The sequence below is a fragment of the Ochotona princeps genome, chromosome 31 (assembly GCF_030435755.1).
Source record: "Ochotona princeps isolate mOchPri1 chromosome 31, mOchPri1.hap1, whole genome shotgun sequence".
Lineage (NCBI taxonomy): Eukaryota > Metazoa > Chordata > Mammalia > Lagomorpha > Ochotonidae > Ochotona > Ochotona princeps.
Window position 1 is genome coordinate 394,989 of NC_080862.1, and position 23,924 is coordinate 418,912.

The 23,924-nt window shown below is 48.7% G+C and overlaps 1 protein-coding gene across 2 annotated transcripts in view; it reads left to right on the forward strand.

The window, feature by feature from the left end:
* TJP2 (tight junction protein 2) overlaps positions 1-23,924 on the forward strand; it is a 99,959-nt gene that overhangs the window by 24,690 nt on the left and 51,345 nt on the right. Inside the window, exon 2 of one of the 2 annotated variants that reach the window (XM_058657413.1) lies at positions 4,353-4,473. Coding sequence is in view for 1 of the 2 variants with exons in the window: in XM_058657411.1 (XP_058513394.1) it covers positions 19,357-19,416 (60 nt within the window). In the remaining variant the exon portion in view is untranslated. Of the gene's footprint in view, positions 1-4,352; positions 4,474-19,283; positions 19,417-23,924 lie in introns of those variants that run through there. The other variant, XM_058657411.1, reaches the window with a different exon arrangement.

A 23,924-nucleotide genomic window follows, 5' to 3' on the forward strand; every position in this document is an offset into this window, starting at 1 on the left:
TTTATTTAAAAGGCACAGTCATGGAGAGAGAGGGTGGGGAGGGAGATATCTTTCATTCACTGGTTCACTCTCCAAGTGGCCACGACATCCAAAGTTGAGCCGAGTCAGCAACAGGAGGCAGTATCTCTGTATGTATCTCCTGTGTGGGTGCAGTGGCCCAAATATCTGGCGCATCCTACACTGCACCTCCAGGCCAGAAGCAAGGAGCTGGATGGGAGGCGGAATAACTGGGACACGTACTGCTGCCCACCTGGTATTTTGGCACTGCGGGTGGAGACTTAGCTTACTATGCCATGGTGTTGGCCCCAGATGTACCTTTTAAAAAATTGTGTCTCTCTTTTGTTTTAAAGATTTGTTTTCTTTTTATCACAAAGTCAGATATACAGAGAGAAGGACAATCAGGAAGATTTTCCGTCCGATGATTCACTCCCCAAGTGACCGCAACAAAAGTCCAACTCTTTTAAAAAAAAATAATGTATTCTAGAAAGGAAAGATGTTACTGGGGGGGGGGGGGGAGAGTGCCAGTTACTACCATTCCCTGGAACATTATGAAAAGGGAAGTTGAAGTGGCGCTATCTGAGAAATTCAGAGGAAATGATTGATTTAAAAGGCAAACCCTTTCAAAGAAGCAGACTCTTTGGAGCTGACACCTGTAGAAAAACTTCATATAAAGGCCACAAGCATGACCGAGCACATCTTGGTTTGCTAGTCATTTATTTATCTTTGGAAGTGATAATAGAAACGATGGATGGGCCGGGCTGCAGACCTGCTGCTTGCTTTGTGGGCTGTCCAGATGGCCTGGCTTTAGCCTTTGCCTGCTTTCCTGCTGGCGCTTGGAGAAGGGAGATGTGCCCCACTGCCTGTACAAATACAAGACAGTGGCCTCCTTAAGTGTGTGTCATCCCGTGGGGAGCAGGGTGTTTTGCACAGATGCCACAATGCCACTTTGTTCAGCAAACACAAGGGTATGCCCAGAACTGGTGAGAAGCCACATTCTTCCTCCCACGGAAAGTTTTCCCCATGGCTGCCCAAGCTGAGCTGCCAGGGCCCGCCTGGGCTGGGCCCAGACGTGAGGCGGCGTTGGACAGGGCCGTGCCGGAGTCAGGAAAATGGACAGGGGGAGGATGCTGCTTGTGTTTTTGCTCTAAAGGATTAGAACAACAAGGATTTTCCATCTTTTCTGGTGGGCAATTCACCAAAAAGTTTGAAGTGAATTTCTTCCTCTGCCAACGTTTATGAAAGCTATGAAGAACAAATTCCCTTTGAGTTGAAAGTGTTTTCTCTGCTGTACACTTGTAAATGATAAATGTGGTGTAGGTGTATGGCATAGGACCCCAGCATCCCACATGGAAGTGTCTGCATTTGATCCCCGGCTCCAGCTCTTGACTGTTTCCTGGTCACGCAGACCATGGAGAGAGCACTGTTAATTCAGGTGGGTGGATTTCTGTCAAGCCCATGGGAGACCTGGATTGGATTCCTAGCTCCTGGCTGTGGACTTCAGAGGCCTTTGGAGTAATCCTGGTGGATGGGCGCTCTGTTTCTGGGCCTCTTCCTATCTCTCAAATAGATTAAATACATTTCAAATGGCATGTTTTTAGGTGAGTGTGGTTACGCAGCAGACAGAACTGCTGCATGTATCCCAGGACAGAGTTCCAGTTCAACCCCCCTCTCTCTCTTTTTTAAAGATTTATTTATTTTTATTGCAAAGTCGGAGAGACAGAGAGGAAGATCTTCTGTCCGATGATTCACTCTCCAAGTGATCACAACGGCCGGTGCTACATCGATCCGAAGCCAGGAGCCAGGAGTCAGGAGTCAGGAGCTTCCTCCAGGTCTTCCACGCGGGTGCAGGGTCCCAGTGCTCTGGGCCATCCTCGACTGCTTTCCCAGGCCACAAGCAGGGAGCTGGATGAGAAGTGGAGCTGCCGGGATTAGATCCGGCACGCATATGGGATCCCGGGGCGTTCAAGGCGAGGCCACGCTGCCAGCGCCCTGTTTTGTTTTGTTTTGTTTTTGATCTTACCCTCTGCTGAATGCTGATGCCAAAGTTCATGTGGCTGCTATTCTCTTTTTATTATTCTTTTTTTGAAAACTAAAAGCATTAGGGGGTATTCCACGTACACAGGTGAGATGCAAACATTCACATTAGCAGATGTATTGATGTAGGTGATAGGTAAAGCGTACGAACAACCCACGTGTTCAACAGCTGAGGAGCACTGCAGTGCGCGTGAGGAGGAGTGAGGTTCTGATACATGCTGTTACTGGATAAAGCTCAGCCAAAGTGGCCAGAAAGTTCCAAAGGGCCACACAGTGTGGCTTCGTTTATATGGACTAACCAGGGTGGAAATATCTATAGGTGCATCTCTATAGAGACACAAGGTGAGTTGGTGGCTGCCCTCAGTCAGATGGCCAGGTAAGGACTAGGGGATTGGATGGTGATGGGAGGCCGAACTGGAGAAAGCTTCCTTTGGGTTAGTGAAAATTATTCTAAAATAGATCAAGTTGAGGGTTGTACAATGCTATGACTGTTCTAGAAGCCCGGGGAGTGTGTGTGTGTTTGGCACAGAGGTTTAACACTGCTTGGAACACCTCTGTCCCCTACTGGAGTGCCTGGGTTCAAGTCCCAGCTCTGGATACACACACCGGGAAGCAGTGGAGGTTGGCTTTTGCAGCTGGGTGTCTGCCCAGCTTGAGTTCCCACTCCTGGGCTTGACCTGGCCCAGCCTTGGATGTGGGGGGTATCTGGGAGTGAATAAGTAGATGGTAGACATACGTGTCTATTGCCATCTGTCTGCCTTTCAAAGAAATGCTCATGAAAAAATTACACTTTTAAGAAATATTTTGAATGTTATGATACAAATCCATAGGCTCTGGGATTTCCCTACTCCTCCCCAAATTCACACTCCCTGACTGATTTTCCCCATATTATTGCAAGAGTATAGTCCTTGATAAGCAGTCATAAGTCCATCAATCTGTTATTTAAGTGTGTCCTGACATGGCTGGTACGGACAATGCCAGACAGTCCAGCATCTCGTTGATTAGCCATTCCAACAGTTTCACTGGAGTCCATCTTTGATTTGGAAGTAGAGATGCATGCTGCATTGTATCTTCACAGCTGGATATGATAGTCTCTACCACACCATCACTCTACATTCCCTTAAATGAGAAATCATGTAACAAAGTCAACAACAGGAATGAAGTTAAAACAAGGATTTATAGCACCATGGTGTTGCACAACATGGTACTGAATGACTAATGTATCGATGAAGAAATGAAAAAGAAAACATAAAAGCTTCTTGAGTAAAATGATGCTACTCTGTGATCTATGAGTCAGTGAAGAATTTGATAAAAGAAACTATTTGGAGGAAATGAAAATAAAAATAAAAATGTCAAAACCCATGGGTTGCAGTTATTGATCTTACAGTTTGCATGAAGGCTGCCTTATATCAGAGAGAATATATGGTATTTGTCTTTTTGGGATTGACTTATTTTACTGAGCATAATGGTCTCTATTTGGGACCATCTAGCTGCTAATGGTATAATTTCATTCTTTTTAATGGCTGAGTAATATTCCATGGAGTAGAGGTACCACATTTGTTTAACCACTGCTCTTTGGATGGGCATCTGGATTATTTCCATGTCTTTGCGATTGTAGATTGTGCTGCTGTAAATATCAGATTACAGTTACCTTTCTCATACGCAGTTTTCATTTCCTTGGAATATATTCCTCAGAGCGGAATAGCGGGGTCATATGGCAGGTTTATTTGCAGTTTTCTAAGCACTCTCCATACTGATCTCCAAAGTGCTTGTACTAGCTGCACTCCCACCAGCAGTGAAGGAGGGTACCTTCTTCCCACATCCAAGCCATCAGGTGTTGTTAGTAGAGTTCTGAACATAGGCCAATCTCACTGGAGTTAGGTGGAACCTCAATGTGGTTTTCATTTATTTCTCTCTGATGACTAGGGAGCCTGAACATCTTTTTTATTATTATTATTTCATTTTATGACACAGTTTCATAGGATCTGGGATTCTCCCAACCCCTCTCCCTGAGCATCTTTTCGTATGCCTGTTAGCCATTTGAATCTGTTCTTTTGAAAAATGTTCATTTCCTTTGCCCATTTCTTCATAATTTGTTTTTAACTGTCCCTGGGTTTTTTTGTAAATCCTGGATATTAGTTCCCTATAAGTTGTGTAGTGTGCAAAGATTTTTCTCCCATTCTGTTGGTTGCTTCTAGAAAATTATACTTGAAAGAAGTGAATATAATGGCAAACTGTGAATGGGAACATTGTATGGTTTGTTCAGTTGGCCATGTTGGAAATAATCTGTGGGATTTAAACAGCACTGTCCTTTCCAGGGTGCAGAGTACCACACTCCTGTCATCACCCTGCGAGTGGGACTGGCATCCCAGCTACAGCCACAGGCGAAAGGATTCCAGCCAGCACACAGCCGTGCCAGCAGAGAGCCAGCTTACCCAGGTACTTGCTTAGGTCTCCCTCAGCGCCTAGTTACCACTTCTCCCCAGTTCACGTGCACTGTGAATGATTTTAAGGCCATCATTTGTGATGTTGCTGGTGTATTAATTTTTGAAGGTTTACTGAAGAACAGAAACACCTTCCAAACAGACTTATAAGCCTCTGCCTGAGTTGGGTGACTGTTTCCTGAAGACCTTCCTGGCTAATGTAGATGATGGTGAGGCTACTTTAAAAAGGTCATGGGAAAATGGAGTTGAAAGATGTGTTTGTTCTGGTGCAATGAGTGTATGAGTGGTTTTTTTCATAGCATGCACTCTGTGGATGTTTTAAAGATCCCTTTTGAATAGATAGGCTTCAAAAGTTTCTGTACAAAGCAAGCTTACTTCCATATACCATTTGGACAACACTTTTCAAAGTGTTCTTGTTTAGCCGCTGTGACTCAGATGTCCAGCTGGTGGGATGGACATTTGGTGCTGGTAGTGTTCAGGGTTAGAGGTCACTTTATAGGTCATGTGCCATCATGAGTGTTGAGGCAGTGAATTATGTAACAGTGGTAAGCCCTTGGCTGAGTATATTAAAAACATCAGTCACACTGGCTTCTAAAGATTCATTGTGCATAAGCTCTTAGTGAAGGAGCTAAGAGTGAGTATTATCTGTTTACTGGTTCCATTTCAAGTATGAATTAAATGAGATTTACAAGGTATTAAACTTTATTTTGACAGATGCCGAGATGTATTTGCTCTTAGACTTTAACCTCTGATTATGGGCTGTGTGTGTCTGGCTGCAATGGCCTTGGCCTTGTTGCCATGTGCTGGTTTGAGAATTCCTGTCTGTTTAAGCTGGCAGTCCCTGCAGGCGGGTTCCAGCCAATGAGAGAAGGGGAGTTGGGCACAGTGGGAATGGGACATTCCACAAGAAGTAGCTCTCGGGACACCTGTAGCAGGTTGTTTTGTCTCCATGTAGCCTGCTGAAATGCAGCTGAAGAATTGACAGCTACCTGTGGTTGCTGTGTGGGGGCTGTCCTCACTCTCGTGGCTTGGATGGTTGGTGAAAGCTTAGATTTGGATTTACTAAGAGCGAGTCTGGCTGGTCTGGGAGGTCAGGCAAAGCAACCTGGACAGGATTCCTAATCATCTAATCACAGTTGTTTGATATTGGAAAAATGGTGGATTTGGAAGAAATATGCAATTATCTTTGATGTGTTTACATAGTTGATCAGGGTAGGAAGGATTGAGGATCAGGGGAAAGTAGGTGAGACCATTGTTTCCAAATTACGTATAAATTATTTTGTTTCAGATTTGAAGTTTGGCTCCTAAGATCACAAAGTTGACATGATTTGAGAGAGGCTTCAAAGTGTTAATTTTTAAAAGAGTAGGCATTTATCCTGGCAGTAAAAATGCCACTTGGGATGTCTGCATCACATGCCAGCGGGCCTGGTTTAATTCCTAGTTCTACTCTTTTTTTAAAAAAAATTATAAATAATACATATTTATTAAAAATTCAAATACAGAAATAAAAGCACAATATCCCACCCAGTATACAGACAGCCACATAAATCCCCTTCCCTCTAATCCCATTCCCCAGAGGTTATCACTGTGAACAAGTTAAAGTATATCCTTTGAAACATTTTCCTTTGTGTATACAAGTATATATAAACACACATAAATGCACTTTTGCCTTTTACAAAAATGAAATCATGTAAATGTACATATTAATCTTCAATTTCTATCTTCATTCACTCAATATACAGAAAATTCACAACAAATCTGATTATCAGTCCTCTTGGGTTCGTTTTCCATTATATAAAATTCATATTCAAGCATCAATTACAAAACTCTTGATAATATACTTCCTGCCATCTTTGAGTCTCATCTCTAACCACTCCAGTATGAAAAGACTGGAACATAAATTACCTTAAATTCTTCCTGAAACAAAGGCAGTACAATCAAACAAACAAACAAACTAGGAACACACTCTGTCATTCCTAGATTTTGGCCTTTTCACTTTGTGTTACATTCTGCCTGGACTTTACCATCTGGCAAGTCCCTAATTCTTCCAACAATCAGCTTAAAAATGATCTCTAGAAGACAAGACTTCCCAACTTTTTTCAAGACATAATCACTTCTCTATTTACCCCTATACTTTATAGCTAGCTTCTTAATTGTACTTATCTCACAGTACTGCAGTAATTCATTTACATGTTCTACTCTTGATGCCCGTTGCTGTGATGTGCATGCCGGGAGGTAGCAGTCATGGCTCCAGTGCTTGGTTTGGTCCCGGGGACCGAGGTTGGAGACCTGGCTTGGATTCTGGCTCCAGGCATTTGGGGAGAGAACCTCTGCCTCCCTCCCTCCTTGCTACCCTTTGGAATACCTTCATCTCATATCAGATTGCCTGGAGTTGAGTCCTGCCTCTGCTGGCCACCCGCTTCCTGGTAATGAGCACCCGGGGAGGCAGCAAGTGACTGCCGGAGGCCTCGAGGTACCTGGTTGGAGATCTTGGCTCCTGGCCCAGCCCCTGCTGTTGTCAGCGCTGGGGAAGTGAATCATGGAAGAGATTGCTCTCTCCTCTTTCCAGTGTCTTCCTCCTCTGCTCCCCCTCTTTCCACTCTGCTTTTTCAAACAAATAAAAAGCTATCAGGAAACATTCTGTTTATGCAGTTTAGTGTTTGGAATGTAAATTTCCAGAAGCTCTGCCTCTTTTTGAAATAAACTTGGTTTGATTTGTGTTGTACTTACTTAGTTTGTAACTTTGAAGGCAGGAAAAACTAAAAATTCCCGATCTTTCCTGAACTGAATACCACTCCCGTGCTCACTGGGCCTCACCCTGGACGAACGAAGAATCGCGCCTCCCTTGTGGCCCCAGCCACTCTCACATCCCTTCCTCACACCAGGAGTGTGGGCATGAAGCTTGATGTGCTCAAGCTACTTAGCCAGGCCAGCTCTCCTGAAGATCATGAGCCAGAGGGCACAGAAGTGGAACCAGGTGTTCCAGGCACACAGTGTATTCTACACAAAAACCATTAGTGACCAGTGAGGGCAGAGATAAGTAGGGCAGTACCAATGGGGTGCCAGAGCCTCCTTCCCCAGTCCTGTGCCTGCAGTGCCGGAGTGTCCTGGCTTCCTACCTGACCAGCTTTCCCAGCCGATGGTGTGAGCACAGAGACCAGGGTGGAAGTGGAGGACGCGTGCTAGGAGAGCAGGTGTCAGAGACCAGCATGCTTGTGCACTGTGGACAACATGCAGGATAGCATGCCTGGCCTGTGGTTGCAGCTCACCAATGATCTCTTCTTCGTAAATTTGAGAGAGAGGTTGTACCCATCTTCCAGGTCACTCCGCAGATGCCCTTAGGCTAGCAGAAGCTGGGCACCAGGTGCTTGTTCAGCGTCTCTGTAGATGGGAGGAGCCTACAGAGTTCTGTGCAGGAAGTAGGAATTACAAGCCAGAGCAGAACCCAGGTTCTTCGGTGTAAGGCATTGGTGTCCCCCACTATCTTTATTATTACTATTATTTTAAGATTTATTTATTTTTATTGGAAAGGCAGATTTATAGAGAGAAGGAGATATATAGAGAAAGATCTTCCATCCACTGGTTCACTCCCCAAGTGGCCGCAAAAGCCGGAGCTAAGTCAATCCAAAGCCAGGAGCCAGGAGCCTCTTCCTGGTCTCCTATGTGGGTTCAGGATCCTAAGGCTTTGGATCTTCCTCTACTGCTTTCCCAGGCCACAAGCAGGGATCTGGATGGGAAGTGGAGCAGCTGGGACGTGAACCGGTGCTCATATGGCATCCCAGCGCTTTCAAGGTGAGGATTAGTCAGTTAACTCCACGTGGTTGCAGCTCCTGCCTTTGCAACCCTTGGAGTCAGTGGTGAGGGCTCAAGACACTGCCTGCACATGTGCGAGACCCAGATGAAGTCCAGCTTCAGGAGAAGTGGATGGGATATCTTTATCTCTCTCTCAAATAAGTAAATACTAAACAGAATTTTTAAAAATCTGACATCCAATTGTGTGTATCTATATATTACAAATGTATAAATAAATATAAGAAAAATTGTAAAATTAGGTCCTTTCTTTTGTAACCCAAAGGCAGCATTTTGCAAATAATTACTTCCAACCTTTAAAATGTTTACCAGGAAATTCCAACAATGTCCTTTTGTAGAATTTCCCACTCTGCCCTGGGATCGTATATACTAAGGCAGGCCCCTTCTGAGGTGCAGAACTGGACCCCTGGGGAGGAACCTGGATGCTGTCTGTGTCACCAAGGAAATGTAGGGCACCGTGCAGTGAGCCATGAGTGCAGTGTACATAACTGATGTGGAAATGCTGTCTGCAGGCCCAGGCCCTTTGTTGAAGCAGCCCCGGTTAATGTGCAAGGCTGCCCTGGAGAATATCTGCTTGTAGCTTTTTTCTGGGGACACTTTTAAATGAGCTGAACATTTTTTTGAGAATCTGGAAGGCTTTGACAATTTTAAAGATTTATTTTATTTTTATTATAAAGTCAGATATACAGAGAGGAGGAGAGATAGAGAAGATCTTTCATTCGATGATTCACTCCCCAAGTGAGCGCAACGGCCGAGTGACGATCTGGAGCTAGGAGCAAGGAACTTCCTTCAGGTCTCCCACACGGGTGCAGGGTCCCAAAGTATTAGGCCGTCCTCTACTGCTTTTCCAGGCCACAAGCAGGGAGCTGCCGGGATTAGAACCGGTGCCTATATGGGATCCTGGGCGCATTCAAGGCGAGGACTTTAGCCACTAGGCCATGCTGGGCCCAACAATTTTAATCTTTGTTGACATCAATACTGAATTCTTAGGGCTTGTGTGTTTGTTTTTAAGCAATCTAAGTGTGAGTGTTGCCGATACCCCTCTTGGCTCCCTGGAGGGCTTGTGTCTCCTGGGACAGTCTCCAGAGGCCACACTCCCCTGGCTGGGAGAGGGAAGCCTTTTTGTTTGGGGCAAATTGTTGTGAAGTGTTTTTCTTTTTGGAGGTAAGGGGCAGGGAGGACTCTTGAATTCAGGGAGACCCCAAAGTGTGTTTGAATAAGAAACCAACTGGTTGTCTGGAGTGGCGTCCAGATCACCTGCATTCTCTTACTATCATAGAGTTTCTCAAACTTGAATCCCCTTGGATGCTAGGCCAGAATTTATTTCAGTTGCTGGAACAGCTTGATTCCAGTGGATGGAAGAGCTCCAGCTTTCTGTCTCTTGACTTTGAGCATGACAGTCCGTGAGTTGGGAGCATCCAGCCTCAGCTACTTGGGCCCAGCTTGGCCAACTTCCCTTCTCTGTCTGAAGGCACTTCTCCACCCCCAGAGCAGGGGCAGCAGTACCAAGTCCACAGTCACAGCAAGCGCTTACACTCCACGTGTTACTATCCTATGGGAAGGGTTTTGTTTTTATTGGAAAGGCAGATTTACAGAGAGAAGGAGAGATAGAGAGAATGATCTTCTACCCACTGGTTCACTCCCCAAGTGGCCTCAACGGCCAGAGCTAAGCAAATCTGAAGCCAGGAGCCAGGAGCATCTTCCGGGTCTCCCATATGGATACAGGGCTCCAAGGACTTGGACCTTTCTCCATTGCTTTCCCAGGCCACAGCAGGGAGCTGGACTGGAAGTGGAGTAACCGAAACAAGATTTGGCAACTGTATGAAATACCACACTCAGAGGTGATGGATTAGCCAGCTGGGCCATTGTGCCAGCCTCAACTTTGTCTTTTGTCAACTTCATGGATAGTGAAATCCATTGCTGCCAGAAAGAGGGGTTCTTTGATTCTTTAAAAAAAAAAAAGAAGAAAGAGAGAAATAAATTAATTGTATTTATTTGACATGCAGGGAAAGAGAGAGGAGAAAGGGAGGGAGAGGGGGGAAGAGAGACCTCCCATCCAGTGGTTTTACTCAAGTGTCTGCAACAGCCAGGGCTCTATGGGGCTGAAGCAGGGGACTGTGGATCTCCCAAATGGTTAGCAGGAACCCAGGTACTTGAGCTGTCCCACACTGCGGGGTTCTTACACACTGGAAGAGAATGTGTCATTGGCAGGCAGAAGAGAGCCATTAGAAAGGCACCATCCACTAGGCCCTCACTCTTCCTGAAAGACTGGCTAATTTTGCACTTGCTCTAGGATCCTTTCGTTGTAGTAATAACAGCACCCATGCCAGTTATTACCAATAAAGCAGCAGGGATGGGTAATAGGCCTGTCGCTTTCTTTGGCTCTTCCTCCTACTCTAATGGCTCTCTAGGCCTCCTTGACTCTAACCATATCACCCACTGTCCCTGAAATTTTCATTCCTCTGCTCTGTGCTCTCAGTAACACCTTTTTCACCCTCAATAAAACACTCAGCTGAACTGCACTTCCTTGCTTTAGCTCAAACTGTCTCTCTCCTGAGGGTGTGCATTGCTTCCTGCGAGCCATCTTAAGGGGGTGACCTCTGCTTTAGAAGAAAAGAGAAATCTAAGCAGAGGACAGCTCTGTGGTCCATGACTTGAGAACAGGGATGAGTTGACAAGGTCCTTAGAACAACAACCGTGAAGCGTGGTCAGTGTGGCTCCTGGCAGTGAGCTGGGGAGCATGTGGTGGGAGCTGAGTTGGGCAAGGTGGTGAGGCCAGCTCATGGAGCATCAGGGGCAGTCTTGGTTCTGGTTGCTGTAGCAGCACACCGAGGACTTACAGGTACTTATGCACATTGATGTCTCCAGTTCAGGAGGTGGGGAATGTGCTGGCAGTTCCTGCTGAAGGCCCTTTTGCTTTCTCATGGACTGTGGTTTCGCTGTGTGCTCCATGAGCCTCCCTCACGTGCATGCTACTGGAGAGAGATTTCTCTCTTGTCTTCGAAGGCACATACTGCATTGTGCGACTCCCACACTTCAGATACAATCTAGACCTCCTAGACCCTCCACCTCAAAGTCTCATTGCATTGGGAATCAGGGTGGGAAGGTAGACCAGATGTAGGGACGAGGCCAAGAGGCGGATCCTGAGGAACTGAGCTTTCTGAAGTGATACACTTACTCAAAGGCCATTTTTCATTTGGTTTTCTTAAGTTCTTTGGAATTTCTTTTCAGTTTATTTCAAAGGCAGAAAGACAGAGCTCTCTGTCCACTGTTTCACTCCTCAAGATCCCGGAACTCCATCTGCACCCGCCGTGTGGGTGGCAGCCTTCACCTGGTGCTTCCCACATGAGCAGGAAGGAGCTGGGACTCTGGGCACTAGATAATGGTTGCAAGTATACCAAGCAGAGTCTGCAGCAGCTACTGCGTGCACCTGCACTGGCTTTCTTAAGCTTAGAAAGGTTTTTGGAAAACTCACCATTGAAGATTTTTTGGGAGGACATTCGTTTTTCTTTTCTTTTTAGATCATCTTTTTGGTGATTGATATATCAGGTTAATGAAATACTTGTTTTGATTTGTGAATTTATTTCATTTACATTTTATTCTGATAATATCAAATAGTAACTTTTTACAATTTTTATGACTATGAAGAGAACAAATTTTATGCATTTCATATGGACAGTTAAAGACAGTCACTCTTTGTTCCCCTGAAATACCTTTTCCTCCCCACCCTCTCTGCAGAAGTATTTGTACAATCGTAACTTGATCCCATTCTATACTCATAGGCTTAATTTGCCACTAATTATAACACTCAACAAATAAAAAGCACATAGATTACAAGACCACATTTTTACTGTAATATAAATGTGTTCTGTGTTAACCACCACATCTCAGAAAGCGTGTGTGTTTTTGAGACTAGATTAGTTGACTGAGCATAAACGTTTCCAGTTGCAACTATTTTGTTGCAAAAGACAGATTTTATTATTTGTTATGGCTAAGTGATATTTTTACAATATTTATATGCCACATGCTTTTTATTGAGTCACCCATTAGTGGTCCTCTGGGTTGATTCCATATCTTAACTGTTGTGAATTGAGCTGTAGTAAACATGGGGTAGAAGCTGCTTTTTTTGTATCCTGGTTTCATTTCATTTGGGTAGATTCCCAAGAGGGGGATGGTTGGGTCATATGATAGATCTGCTTTCAGATCTCTGGGTATTCTCCATGTTGTAGTCCAAAATGGCTGTGTTAAGATAGCTCAGGCCGGCATTGTGACATAGTAGATGAAGTCACTATTTATGGTGCACCAGTTGGAGTCCTGGCTACTCCACTTCCAACTCAGTTTGCTGCTAAAGCATCTGGGAAGACAGCACGAGACGGCCCGGGTGCTTGGTCTCTCCCATGTGTGACCAGGATGGAATTCCTGGCTTTGCTGTGGGCCAGGCAAGGCTATTGTGACCATTTGGGTAATGAACCCAAGAATGAAAGGTCTCTCTCTCCCCCCTCCTCCCTCTCCCCCTCTCCCCCCCCTCTCTCTCTCTCTTTCTCTCTCTCTTATACCCCTTTCCCCCTATTTTACACAAATAACAAATAATCTTAAAATAGAAATACGAGTTAGAACAGCTGTCAGTTGCTATGTGTCTAGAATGTCCTCCTACTGGTGCAGTCATGTCTTTGGGTTTTAGGTAATTTTTGATTTCCTTGTGCTTTTCTGAACTGTTTAAATCCTTAGAATGAAAACAGTGGAACATCCTGGAAGCAGGCAGTGTGCAAACTGATGGGAGACTAGGGAGCTGACATCTCCAAATGTGAACTAGCTTTCCTGCTGTTACAAGTTGATTCGATTGTGTTGTACACTTTTCTAGAACTGTCTGGAGATATGAAGGACGAAAGTCTCAACTTAGAAGATTGCTATTCTCTGTGGGGTTTTAGGTGGGAGTATAGTTCTAGAAGCAGTTCCATATGCAAATAAGCAATTCCTTGGATAGTAATTTGGGATTTAGAACCAGGTAGCTAGTTACTACCCCTGATACACACACATGCGCACACACATGCACCGTCCCTGCTCCCCCAAGAAAAAGACCTGGAGGGCCTGGTGCAGTGCCTAGTGGCTAAAGTCCTTGCCTTGCATGACCCAGCATCCCATATGGGTGCCAGTTCACACCCTGCTTGTGGCCTAGGAAAGCAGTCAAAGGCGGCCCAAAGCCTTGGGACCCTGCACCCACGTGTGAGACCCAGAGAAGGCTCCTGGCTCCTGGCTTTGGATCAGTTCAGCTCCAGCCGTTGCAGCCACTTGGGGAATGAACCAGTGGATGGAAATCTTCCTTTCTGTCTCTCCTCTTCTCTGTGCATCTGACTTTCCAATGAAAATGAATAATTAAAAAAAAGGGGGGGTAGGGGAAAGAGGGCCTGAAAGCAGTTCCAGGCTGCTGGCTGCAGTCTTACCCAGCTCTGACCGTTACAGTCACCTGGGGGTGGGGTGAGCCAGCAGATGGAAGGTCTCTGCTGCTCCCTCTTGCTCTATCACTCTGCCTTTGAAATAAATAAATAAACACTTTGCATTTATTTATTTGGGAGAGAACAAGAGCACTGATTTGCATCACAGGCACTAACAAAAGCTGAAACTGGGCTGGGATTTAGAAAACAGGTAGCTAGTTACCATCCCTGATACAGGAAGCAGGAACCACGAACTCAGCCTGGCTTTCCCTCATGGATGGTTGGAACCCAACTGGCAGAACTTTAAACAAGGAGGATGCATCTTAGCAAGTTTTATTCATATTTATTTATCTATCATTAATTTGGTTGGAAAGTGTAGCAGCAGGGAGAAAGAGAGAGAGAGTAAATGGCTGAAGAGCCATGTCTGGGCCAGTCTGAAGCCAGGAATTCCATTCCGGTCTCCATTCTGTGAGTGACAGGGACCAAGCAGGACCAACTCCTGCTGCTTTTCCAGGCACATTAGCAGGGAACCGAGTCAGAAGCAGAGAAGCCTGGACTTGAACTATTGACCATTTGGGATGCTGGTGTCGCAGTTAGCATCTTAACCCACTGTGCTGCAGCACAGGCCCCCCAAGGCAGAACTTGAGCACCCTCTCTTTCTGAAGTAATTTCAGGGGCCACAGGAGAGGGGCAGCTGCTTGTGGAAGAAGCCATGTGGGTGAATATGGAAGGTTGTTGGTCCTGATGTTGGAATAAGGCGATGTGGAGGGTAGGGCAAAGAGAGGAGCTGAGGCTGCTGGGAAGGCGGGGTGTGGTTCCTTCGCAGGTAGGGCTTCAGAGACTGTCTCAGCACTGAGCAATGCTGGGACTTTTCATGGCTTGTGTGCGTGTTTTCCTGTTCAGCATGCTCCCCGGGGAGCCTGGGGGTGTGACCGCAGCCTGTGAGAGGGGATGGGGAGCCTTCAGTGCTGCCTTTGCTCCCAGCGGATGGTACTTTGTAGCTAATAGAAAATCAGACTAGGAAAGTATTTGTTTACCTTGTGTACTGCAGACCTTTTTTTTTTTTTTTTTAAAGATTTTATTATTATTGGAAAGCCGGATGTACAGAGAGGAGGAGAGACAGAGAGGAAGATCTTCTGTCTGATGATTCACTCCCCAAGTGAGCCGCAACGGGCCGGTGCGCGCCGATCTGATGCCAGGAACCAGGAACCTCCTCCGGGTCTCCCACGCAGGTGCAGGGTCCCAATGCATTGGGCCGTCCTCAACTGCTTTCCCAGGTCACAAGCAGGGAGCTGGATGGGAAGTGGAGCTGCCGGGATTAGAACCGGCGTCCATATGGGATTCCAGAGCATTCAAGGTGAGGACTTTAGCCACTAGGCCACGCCGCCGGGCCCGTACCGCAGACCTTTAGACCAACCTGTTTCAGTAACCTTAAATATTATATGTGCAGTATACATTCTGTATATATGTGACATGTGTATTATATACAAGTTATATATTATGCAACACTCTGAAAAGCATTGAAAAATGATCCTTCTCATGAACAGCTTCATCTTAAACAGCAGAACATCTGCACACTTCTTATATCAGACCCTTTCCCATCTATTTTCCTATTAATAATTTCATCATGGTTGTCATCATAGGTTAGAGCAAATATGGGTTGTCTTTGTAGATAATTAGGTCATTATCATCCTCTTTGTTGTTTTGTGGACTCATTATAATTTTAAATGATGGCTTGCTATGCCAGTTAAGTAGATTTATCGTAATTTAATAGCCCTCCCAACACTTAGCATTGATGATTTCCGCCTTCCATTATTGGAAATAAGCCAGGAGTGAAGAGTTCCTCACACAGTCACGGTCATCTGAACCCAATGCTGTCTTTCTGTGGAAGCCGCTCTGGCTGGGATGAGCCGTGGTCCTCTCCCTCGTGAACACCTTCAGTGCTTGTTTTCATCCTCCTCCTCGGGGTTCTCCCCTTCCACAAAGCCCTCCTATGCCCGGCTGTTTGGACACTTCCCCGGGAGGTTCCTCCTGTCTCAGGCTGTTCGGACACTTTCCGGGAACTTTCTCCTGTCCCTGGCTATTTGGACGCTTCCCCGGAGGTTTCCCTTCTCTGCTGCAGTTCCTTTTTGGTCTGTGTCCTGAGGACTTGAGGTTGCCTTCCCCCTCCCCCTCACACTGGCATTCCTTTTTTTTTTTTTAGATTTATTTATTTTTATTACAAAGTCAGATACAGAGAGGAGGAAAGACACAGAGAGGAAGATCTTCCGTCTGATGATTCACTCCCCAAGTGAGCGCAACGGCCGGTGCTGTGCCGATCTGAAGCCAGGAACCTCTTCCGGGTCTCCCACATGGGTGCAGGGTCCCAAAGCATTGGGCCATCCTCGACTGCTTTCCCAGGCCACAAGCAGGGAGCTGGATGGGAAGTGGAGCTGCTGGGATTAGAACCGGCGCCCACAGGGGATCCTGATGTGTTCAAGGCGAGGACTTTAGCCGCCGGGCCCACACTGGCATTCCTGAGATCAGACCTGTTCTTCTCTCTTGCCCTAAATCTACATCAATCCCTGAGTCGTCTTCCCAATTCCTACGATTTCAGGTCTCCTTGGTGACTCCCAGATCTCTCCGCAAATATTCACCAGCACCTTGCATGCAGGAGGCACTGGGAATATAGTTGCTCTGGATGAGCCCTCACGCTGACAGTCCCTTCCCCAGGCCCCTCCCAGTATCTGCTGCCACCCTGTTCCCTGGGAAGGCTCCGGCCTCGGTTTAGTTCACTAAGCCTGAAACCAGAGTCACTCCGGATTCATTTCCTTCTCGTCTCCCCTATCTCATCAGGCACAGGTCCAGCCTGCTGATTCACTTCCTGGTTTCTCTGGAGGCTGGCTCCCTTAAGTCTGACACTGCCTGACCTCAGGGCCACATCACCCCTTCCCTACGGTCCCACAAGAATGCTATTGTTTTTTCTTTTGGCTACACTGAAAACCTGCCCTTTCCCTCCCACCCCCCTCAAGCCATCTATCTTCCAAGAAGCTGCCAGGGTGATATTTATAAAATGCCCATCTTCTCCCACTTCCATGTTAGCATAGTTCCTGCTAGCCCGGGCAACCTCGCCTCCTGCCTTAGCAAGAGTAAGCCTTTCTCTCCATTGCTTTTATTTCCACACGTCCTCTACCTAGAATGCTTTCCCCTTTTTAATCTTAGAAACTCCTTCCTACCCTGCCCCTAGGATTGATAAGCAACCCCACCCTCCTATCTCAGGAGGGCTGCGAAGCCCGTCTCGCCAAAACCCCCAGACCCACCCAGGACCTGTCAGGGTTCTCCACCTAACACCATTTCTCATTCCTTCCCGATGGTGAGTTGCAGAAGACTGCACCTGTGAGGCAAGGGTTGACAGGGCCGAGTTAGAAAGTGCTTGGTGGAAAGTATCTGTGAAGATACAAAGAGCTGGAGTGCAGCCCCTCTCGGGGAGAACAGGCACTCCTCCATTGCTTGTCCATAGCGCTGTGCTGACCCCTGCTGCCACCAGCAAAGCCAGCAGAGGCGCACTGTCAGGGGCGGGCCCATCGCATGGAGGAGTGTAGTCCAACAGAACATTTCTGTACTTGTCCTGAGAATTTGAAATATAGCTAGTGTGATTAAGAACCTGCTGTTTTCATTTTCTGGTTTTTTTTTCCTGGTACAAATGTATGTATTTATATACTTGAAAGGCAGACTGGGAGAGGGAGAGAAGGGACAGACAGAGGGAGAGAGAGGAGAGAGAGCTCTCCCACTTGTTTGGTTCACTCTGCAAATGCTTGTTCCATCCAGATTTGGGCTAAGTTGAAACCAGGAGCCAGGAACTCCACCTGGTCCCCAACTGGGTGACCCAGGCGTCTGGCCATCCTGTTACCTTCCCAGGTGCGTCATAGGGAGCTGAATGAACCGCCACCTTCTCTCATGTTAGTAAATTTAAATATCAAAGGCTATTTAGTTGGCGAGTGGTCTTCCTGGAGGCCAGTCAAGCTCTAGAGAGAAAAAGAGAGTCAGTCATTCATTCTGGATCTTCGCTGCCTTTAAAACACTTAATGATGAAGCTCCCAAGGTGTGACCAGTTCCCAGTGCTGTCATTATAAGTCAGCACTACTTAATTTACACAGCATTTTCTAAGTAGGTGCTTAGGACAGGAGTGGGACGCCTTCCCTGAGCAGTGCTGCCCCAGCCCCCATGGCGCAGGCAGGAGTGAGAAGTGCTGTCCGCCCTCAGGCTTGCTTGGTGCCACCGCGGAGCAGGCTGGGCCGCAGCAGGCTGAGGCTGCCAGGCTGGTTTGGATGAGGCAGGAAGTGAAGCAACTTTTCCCGGAGAGCAGCTGGCTGCCTGGCTTCTGCACCTCAGCAGGGGCTGTGGGGCCACATCTCTTACCCTCACCTCATCCCCCAAGCCATGTGGCAATCCGGACGGCTTCCATCGATTTCAATCCCAAAGTTGTATTTTCAATCAGGGTACCTGTTTTGATTTTTCCCGTACTTGTTTCTTTTTTTAGATAAGGACATGTTAACATTTAATTATTTCAAGGAGTATATATATATGAAAGGCAGAGTGATATAGATTGAGAGAGAGTCCATTCACTGGTTCACTGCCCACGTGGCCATAATAGCTGAAGCCAGGAGCCGGGAATCCCTGGGGTCTCCCACATGGATGCAGGGGCCATCTGCTGCTCTCCGAGGCACATCAACAGCGGGAACCGGCACTGGACCCAGCGTGCCTATGAGATGTAGGCGTTAGCGCCAGAAAACCAGCGCCAAGGAACACTTCAAGTTGCACAAAGAGCACTGGCAAATGAGCGAAACGGCTGGGTCAGAGCCTTAAGGGATTTCAGTCACTCCACGGGCAAGTTGGAAATGTCCCACAGAGGTCACCTGGAAGGGACTGTCTAGAGAAGTTCCGTGTGGAGGGAGGCAGCGCGAGAGAGGGAGAGAGAGAGAGAGCGAGAGAGCGCGAGCGAGCCTGGCAGGCCTGGAGGGAGGGCAGAAAGCGCTGGGGTTTCCCCAGTTCTTGGTAGAGAACTGAGAGGAGACTTGGGCGACTCTTACGTGCAGGCTACCCTGTTAGGTGCTTCTACGAGCGGTCCATGCCGGCTCACCAGCCCCCGACGCACCAGCCAGCGCCCCACGCTCACTGCCGCGCTGCAAACTTGCTGCCCTGGCCGGGCCGCCCGAGCTCCGAGCTGGACCTGCCAGTCCCAGCGCGCCGCGGAGCGAACCATCCGGCTGGCCGGCGGGGGAGGTGGCGTGGGCAGGGGCACCGCGGGACGCTCGGCCCCGGGGTCCTCCAGCCCTCTGGCGGTTCCTCCAGTCCCCAACCCCGGCCGTGACGCACCTCGCGGCTGGGGCCCAGGGGACACGGCGCGGCGGAGCTCTGGCCAGCCGGGACACCCGAGCCGCGCGCAGGTGGTAGCTGCCCATCAGAGTTTCCCGGGCCGGGCGGCGGGCGGCAGGCGCCGGGGCGCAGCTCTCGGGGTGGGGGGCGGGCCGACACCGCCTCGGGAGGAGGGACAAAGGGGTGGGTCCCCGCGGGTCTGCTCCCGGGCGGCCGGGGCGGCTGGTCGGAGGACGGAGCGCGAGGCAGGGACAGCGCGCCCACGAGGACCCGCGCCCGAGATGCTTGTGCGTGGAAACCGTGCGTTCCCTCCGCGGCGGGAGCTGTCAGGTTGGCTCCGCGTAAGTACGGCGGGAGCCGCGCTGGGGCGTGGGAGCGCATGGTGGGCTCAGATGGCCTCAGCTCGCCCAACACCGGGCAGCGGGCGTCTGGCCTCCGGGGTCCCTGACTCGGCTTCTCCACTCTTCTGGCGTCTTTGGGCTTGACAATGAAGTCGCCAAGGAGCACGCATTGTCTAAAAGCCCAAGTTCGTGTGAGTTTGCTGCCTTGGAAGTGCCTCGCATTGTCGCCTGTTGTGTGCCTTTTTTTTTTTTAACTGCTTGGTGCGGAGTTTCCTGTAGTGGACCCGACCGACATAGACTGAGGAACTCGGGAAGACCAGGCTGCATTTTCCATTCACATCGACTGCCTCCCAGTGCGTGGCTTGCACAATGAATGCTTTGTGTTCTGGTACTATGTCACCTACCTGTCACCAGCGCTTTCTTTTTTGTCGACTTTCCATTTTTTATTTTTTTTTTTGTACGGTAGTTTCCATTCTAAATAAGAAGAAGTTTTCACTTCAGGGTCCTGGCGTCCTTGGGAGTGAAGACTCCAGGGCCTTAGTGATGGAGTGAGCCTTCTGCCCCTGTTGCAGCCACGCTGAGCAGAGCCGTGTCCCTGGGCGCGTCCCTGGGTGCGGCAGGAATGCCTGTGGTTTCCTGAGGCTCCCGGAACAGCCTGCCCTGCCTCAGTGCCCCGCTGTCTCCTGGAGTCCCCACAGGGAGGAGAGGCGATCCCTGCCTGGGCAGTGTGATCTAGGTGGACTGTGCCGCTCATGCATACAGTCCCTTTTGGACACAGGTCCACTTGATTCACTGCAGCCTCACAGGAGGAGCAGAGGGAACTCTGGGGGCTTCCTATTTCCTGGGAAGGAGAGCGAGCTGGTCCTCAGTTCCATGCAGTGTAGCATCTGCTTAGTCAGTCAGTTTTCACCATCATCTCTGCTAATGAGTGTGGAAAGTAGTAAGAGTGTGGGCTTGCTGGGGAGGCCAGGTGGTGGTGAAGAGCTTGATGGGACAGGGTGCTGTTGCGTCTCTTTCTGTGGGGACATGGGGGTGCTTGCCTGGGTGCAGTCACTTTCATGAGGTTTTCCAGAAGCTACTGCTCAGGAGTGATATAGGGGAGTTCTCCCTGCACAAGGCTTCCGTGAGACCCCTTAGCTGACACCTGATGGCTGCCTCCCAGTGCTGCCCACAGTGAGGGAGGCAAACGTAGACCAGATGTGCTGTCTGCTCTTGAGAGCCCAGTGGACCAGCCATTGTGGACTGCCCCGGCCTCTGCAGCCTCTCCCCGCGGAGTCCTGGGGCCTGCTGGGGAGGATGTGCAATACAGGTGCATAATGTCAATTCAAATTGCAGCTGTTAGTGGAGCAGCCCAGTACGCGTGCCCTGGAGGGTTTCGGCTGGAAAGAAAGGACAGTTGAACAGATCCCTCCCCCAGTCGGCCACTTCAGGAAATGGGGCCAGCAGTGCATGCTCTCCCAGGGCTGGATGAAGTGACTTGGAGGACCCCGCGGGAGGAGGGTCCCAAGTGAACTGAATGGGTGCTGGCAGCTTTCTAGTGGTGGATCTGGAAAGCCAGGTAGATGCACCAACCACGTGTGTGGGTGCTGGGGTCACAGGAATTCCTGGCATGTTACTGGCCAGACTTTGCCCACAGAGAAGTGTGTCAGTTTCCCAGCACACGTTTTGTGTCCTCCTCTCCCCCCCTTCCCCTTACCTGCACTGTAAGGAAGGCCCTCTGATGTGTTTGTGGCCTTGAGATCGGTTACTCCACTCCCCACCCCCGGGCAGGGATTCATCTGCTGTGTTGTTTCACTTTGGATCCAGAATGTACGCTGACAGCAGTTCACAGTCAACCATTTGCAGGTATGGTGAGAACTTACTACCTTCAGGGATAGGAGGAAATCCCCATGGAGGCTGTCTTCAGGAGGAAGCTGAGTGCTCGGCCTTTGGGCCCCCTGGGTTTTGTGTCCAGCAGCAGTCCCCTCTGGTTTGGGAAGTCTTGTGGATGTGGCTGGGCAGTGGCGGAGGGGTGGGTGTGGTGGGGGCAGAGTGGAGAGTAGCACTGGGTGAATTGTTACAGCGGACATCCCGCTAGGCTTGCCCCGCCTAACTAAAGAAAATCCCATCAAGCAATTGTGACTGCAGATTGATTTATCTAGGCTTCATTGATTAACTCATGCTGCCTGGGGGTCAAATGGTCTCTGGCTGGGCCGGGTTCAACCAGGTTAGGAAGTCTGGAAATGTCCCAGGGTGTGGCTGCCCCAAGCCTGGGAGGAGAGGGGTGAAATGACTGTATCTCAGATGTTTTACTTTGTCTCTTGATCCAAACTCTGAGGGTCAGTGTTACAAACAATCCAGGAGCAGGTTTAAGGCTGACTTAGTAGGTTCAACTTAGCAATAATTTATGTGAACTTTGCTAAGATTAAAAAAAACTACTTAAGACTTTCACAAGCCAGGATTTGTGATGCCCTCATAGCCAGCAAGTAGGGGCTCTCATGTTACTGCCATTTTATATATATGATTTATTTACTTGAAAGGCAGAATTATAAAGAGCGAGGATACAGAAAGAGAGAGAGAGAGAGAGAGAAGCACTGATCTTCCATACCTTAGGTCTCTCCCCAGATGGTCCCAGTGGCTGAACTGGGATCAAATTCCTCCCAGTCTCCCTTGTGGCTGGCAGGGGCCCGAGCACTTGGGCCACCATCTGCTGCCTTCCCACGGATGTTAGCAGGAGGCTGGATCAGAAGTGGAGCCACCGGCACTCAGCCCGTCACCCGTATGGGATGCCAGTGTCTAGGGGCAGGATGCCACAGCGCTGGCTCACACAATTACACTTTTTAAAAAACCACTTGATGGCAATGGGGGAAGTGTGCAGCACTGCATGCCCAGCAGCTGCTGTGGCAGTGCCAGTCCCTAGCAAAGCACTGGGTGCTGCCACACTGTGGGGGAGTGGAGGACTCCTGCTCTGTAAGCTGTCTGCTCCCAGTTCTGTCCCTGGTGGGATTTGGTTGGCTGCTGGGAGCCCCCACAGCCTTCCCTGGGCTCTGGCTCTGGCTCCTACAGCGAGGACACTCACAGCCCCCTGAAGCCTTGCCTGGGCCCTGGCTGTGGGTCCCAGAGTGAGGACTGCTGCATTTTGTTTTCTTAAGGGACTAATGACTGCCTCCTGCAGACGACTGTTGCACCCCTAGCTTCTCTCATCCTGGAGAATATGCGAACTCAGAAGAAACCCTGAGGACTGTCACATCCCAAGATATCTGAATCGATCAGGCATTTTCTCTGCCTTTTTTGCTGTCCCCAAAGCATTTTCTGAAGGCTAACGCACAGGCAGATACACAGGTGGTAGAGGGAGGGATGTGTTTTTTTTGTTTGTGTGTGGATAAGAGCATAAATGTGGGGGCACGTGTTTACTGCATTGGGCAAGAGGCCAGCTGGGACATAGCATTCCACATCTGACTACTGGGATTGAGCCCTGGCTCTGTGCCTGATTCCAGCTTTCTGCTTGATGCGCTTCGTAGGGCAGAAGGGTACGGCTCAGGTAATTGTCCTCGTTCGGGCCTGGCCCTGCTGTGGATGTTGTCGGCATTTGGTGTGTGAACTAGTAGACGGGATCTCTCTGCCTGTTTCAAATAAGAGAAATAAGTAAAATTTTCAAAGAATAATTTGGAAAACCAGCAACCGAACCCAAGTGTTCCCTGTTCTGATTGTGTAGAATGAGGCCCAAAACTTGGTAAGCAAACTGAGTTTGCTGTGAGACAAATTGTAAACTGCAGGGAGAAGTGGATTGAGGCTAAGGCAGAGGGGTGAAGGCAGCTCGGAGCGTCTGGGATGTGGGCACTGCTTTGTCCCAAGGGGGTGTAGCATTCAGTGATGGACACTTCTGTGTCCCTTCACACTCAGTGCAGTGAGGGACGCCAGCAAAGCTAAGCAGATGCACCCTTGTCCCCAGCTTCTGATGGCCCAGTTCTTCCAGCTGTGTGTCCAGTGTGTTCACAAAGCTCTTCTTCTTTGCTAAAGATTTGTTTTTATTGGAAAGGCAGACAAGATTTACGGAGAGAAGGAGATACAGAGAAAGAGATCTTATATCTACTGGTTCACTCCCTAAATGGTTGCAACAATCCAAAGCCAGGAGTGTGGATCTCTGTCCAGGTCTCCCATGTGGGTGGCATGTGCCCAAGCATTTAGGGCATCCTTTACTGTCTTCCCAAGCTATTAGGAGGCTGGGTCTGAGGCGGAGTAGCTGGAACTGGAAGAGACACCCCAACATGTGATGCAGGCATCCCAAGTGGTGATGTAATCCACTGTGTCACACAGTGATCTCACACTGGACTTTTTGGCAGGTTTCCCGCGGGGCATGAGGGTTGTGGGGATGAAGCTTTTATTGGTCTGTAATGGAGGCTCTAGCCTGATCTGTCCTGAGAACTGCAGATAGAACACAGGAAAGCAGACTTTGACTCTGGAAGATGAGCAGTTGAGATACATGCTCGTAGTCTGTGAGTACAAGACTAGAGAACACTGTTTTGGTC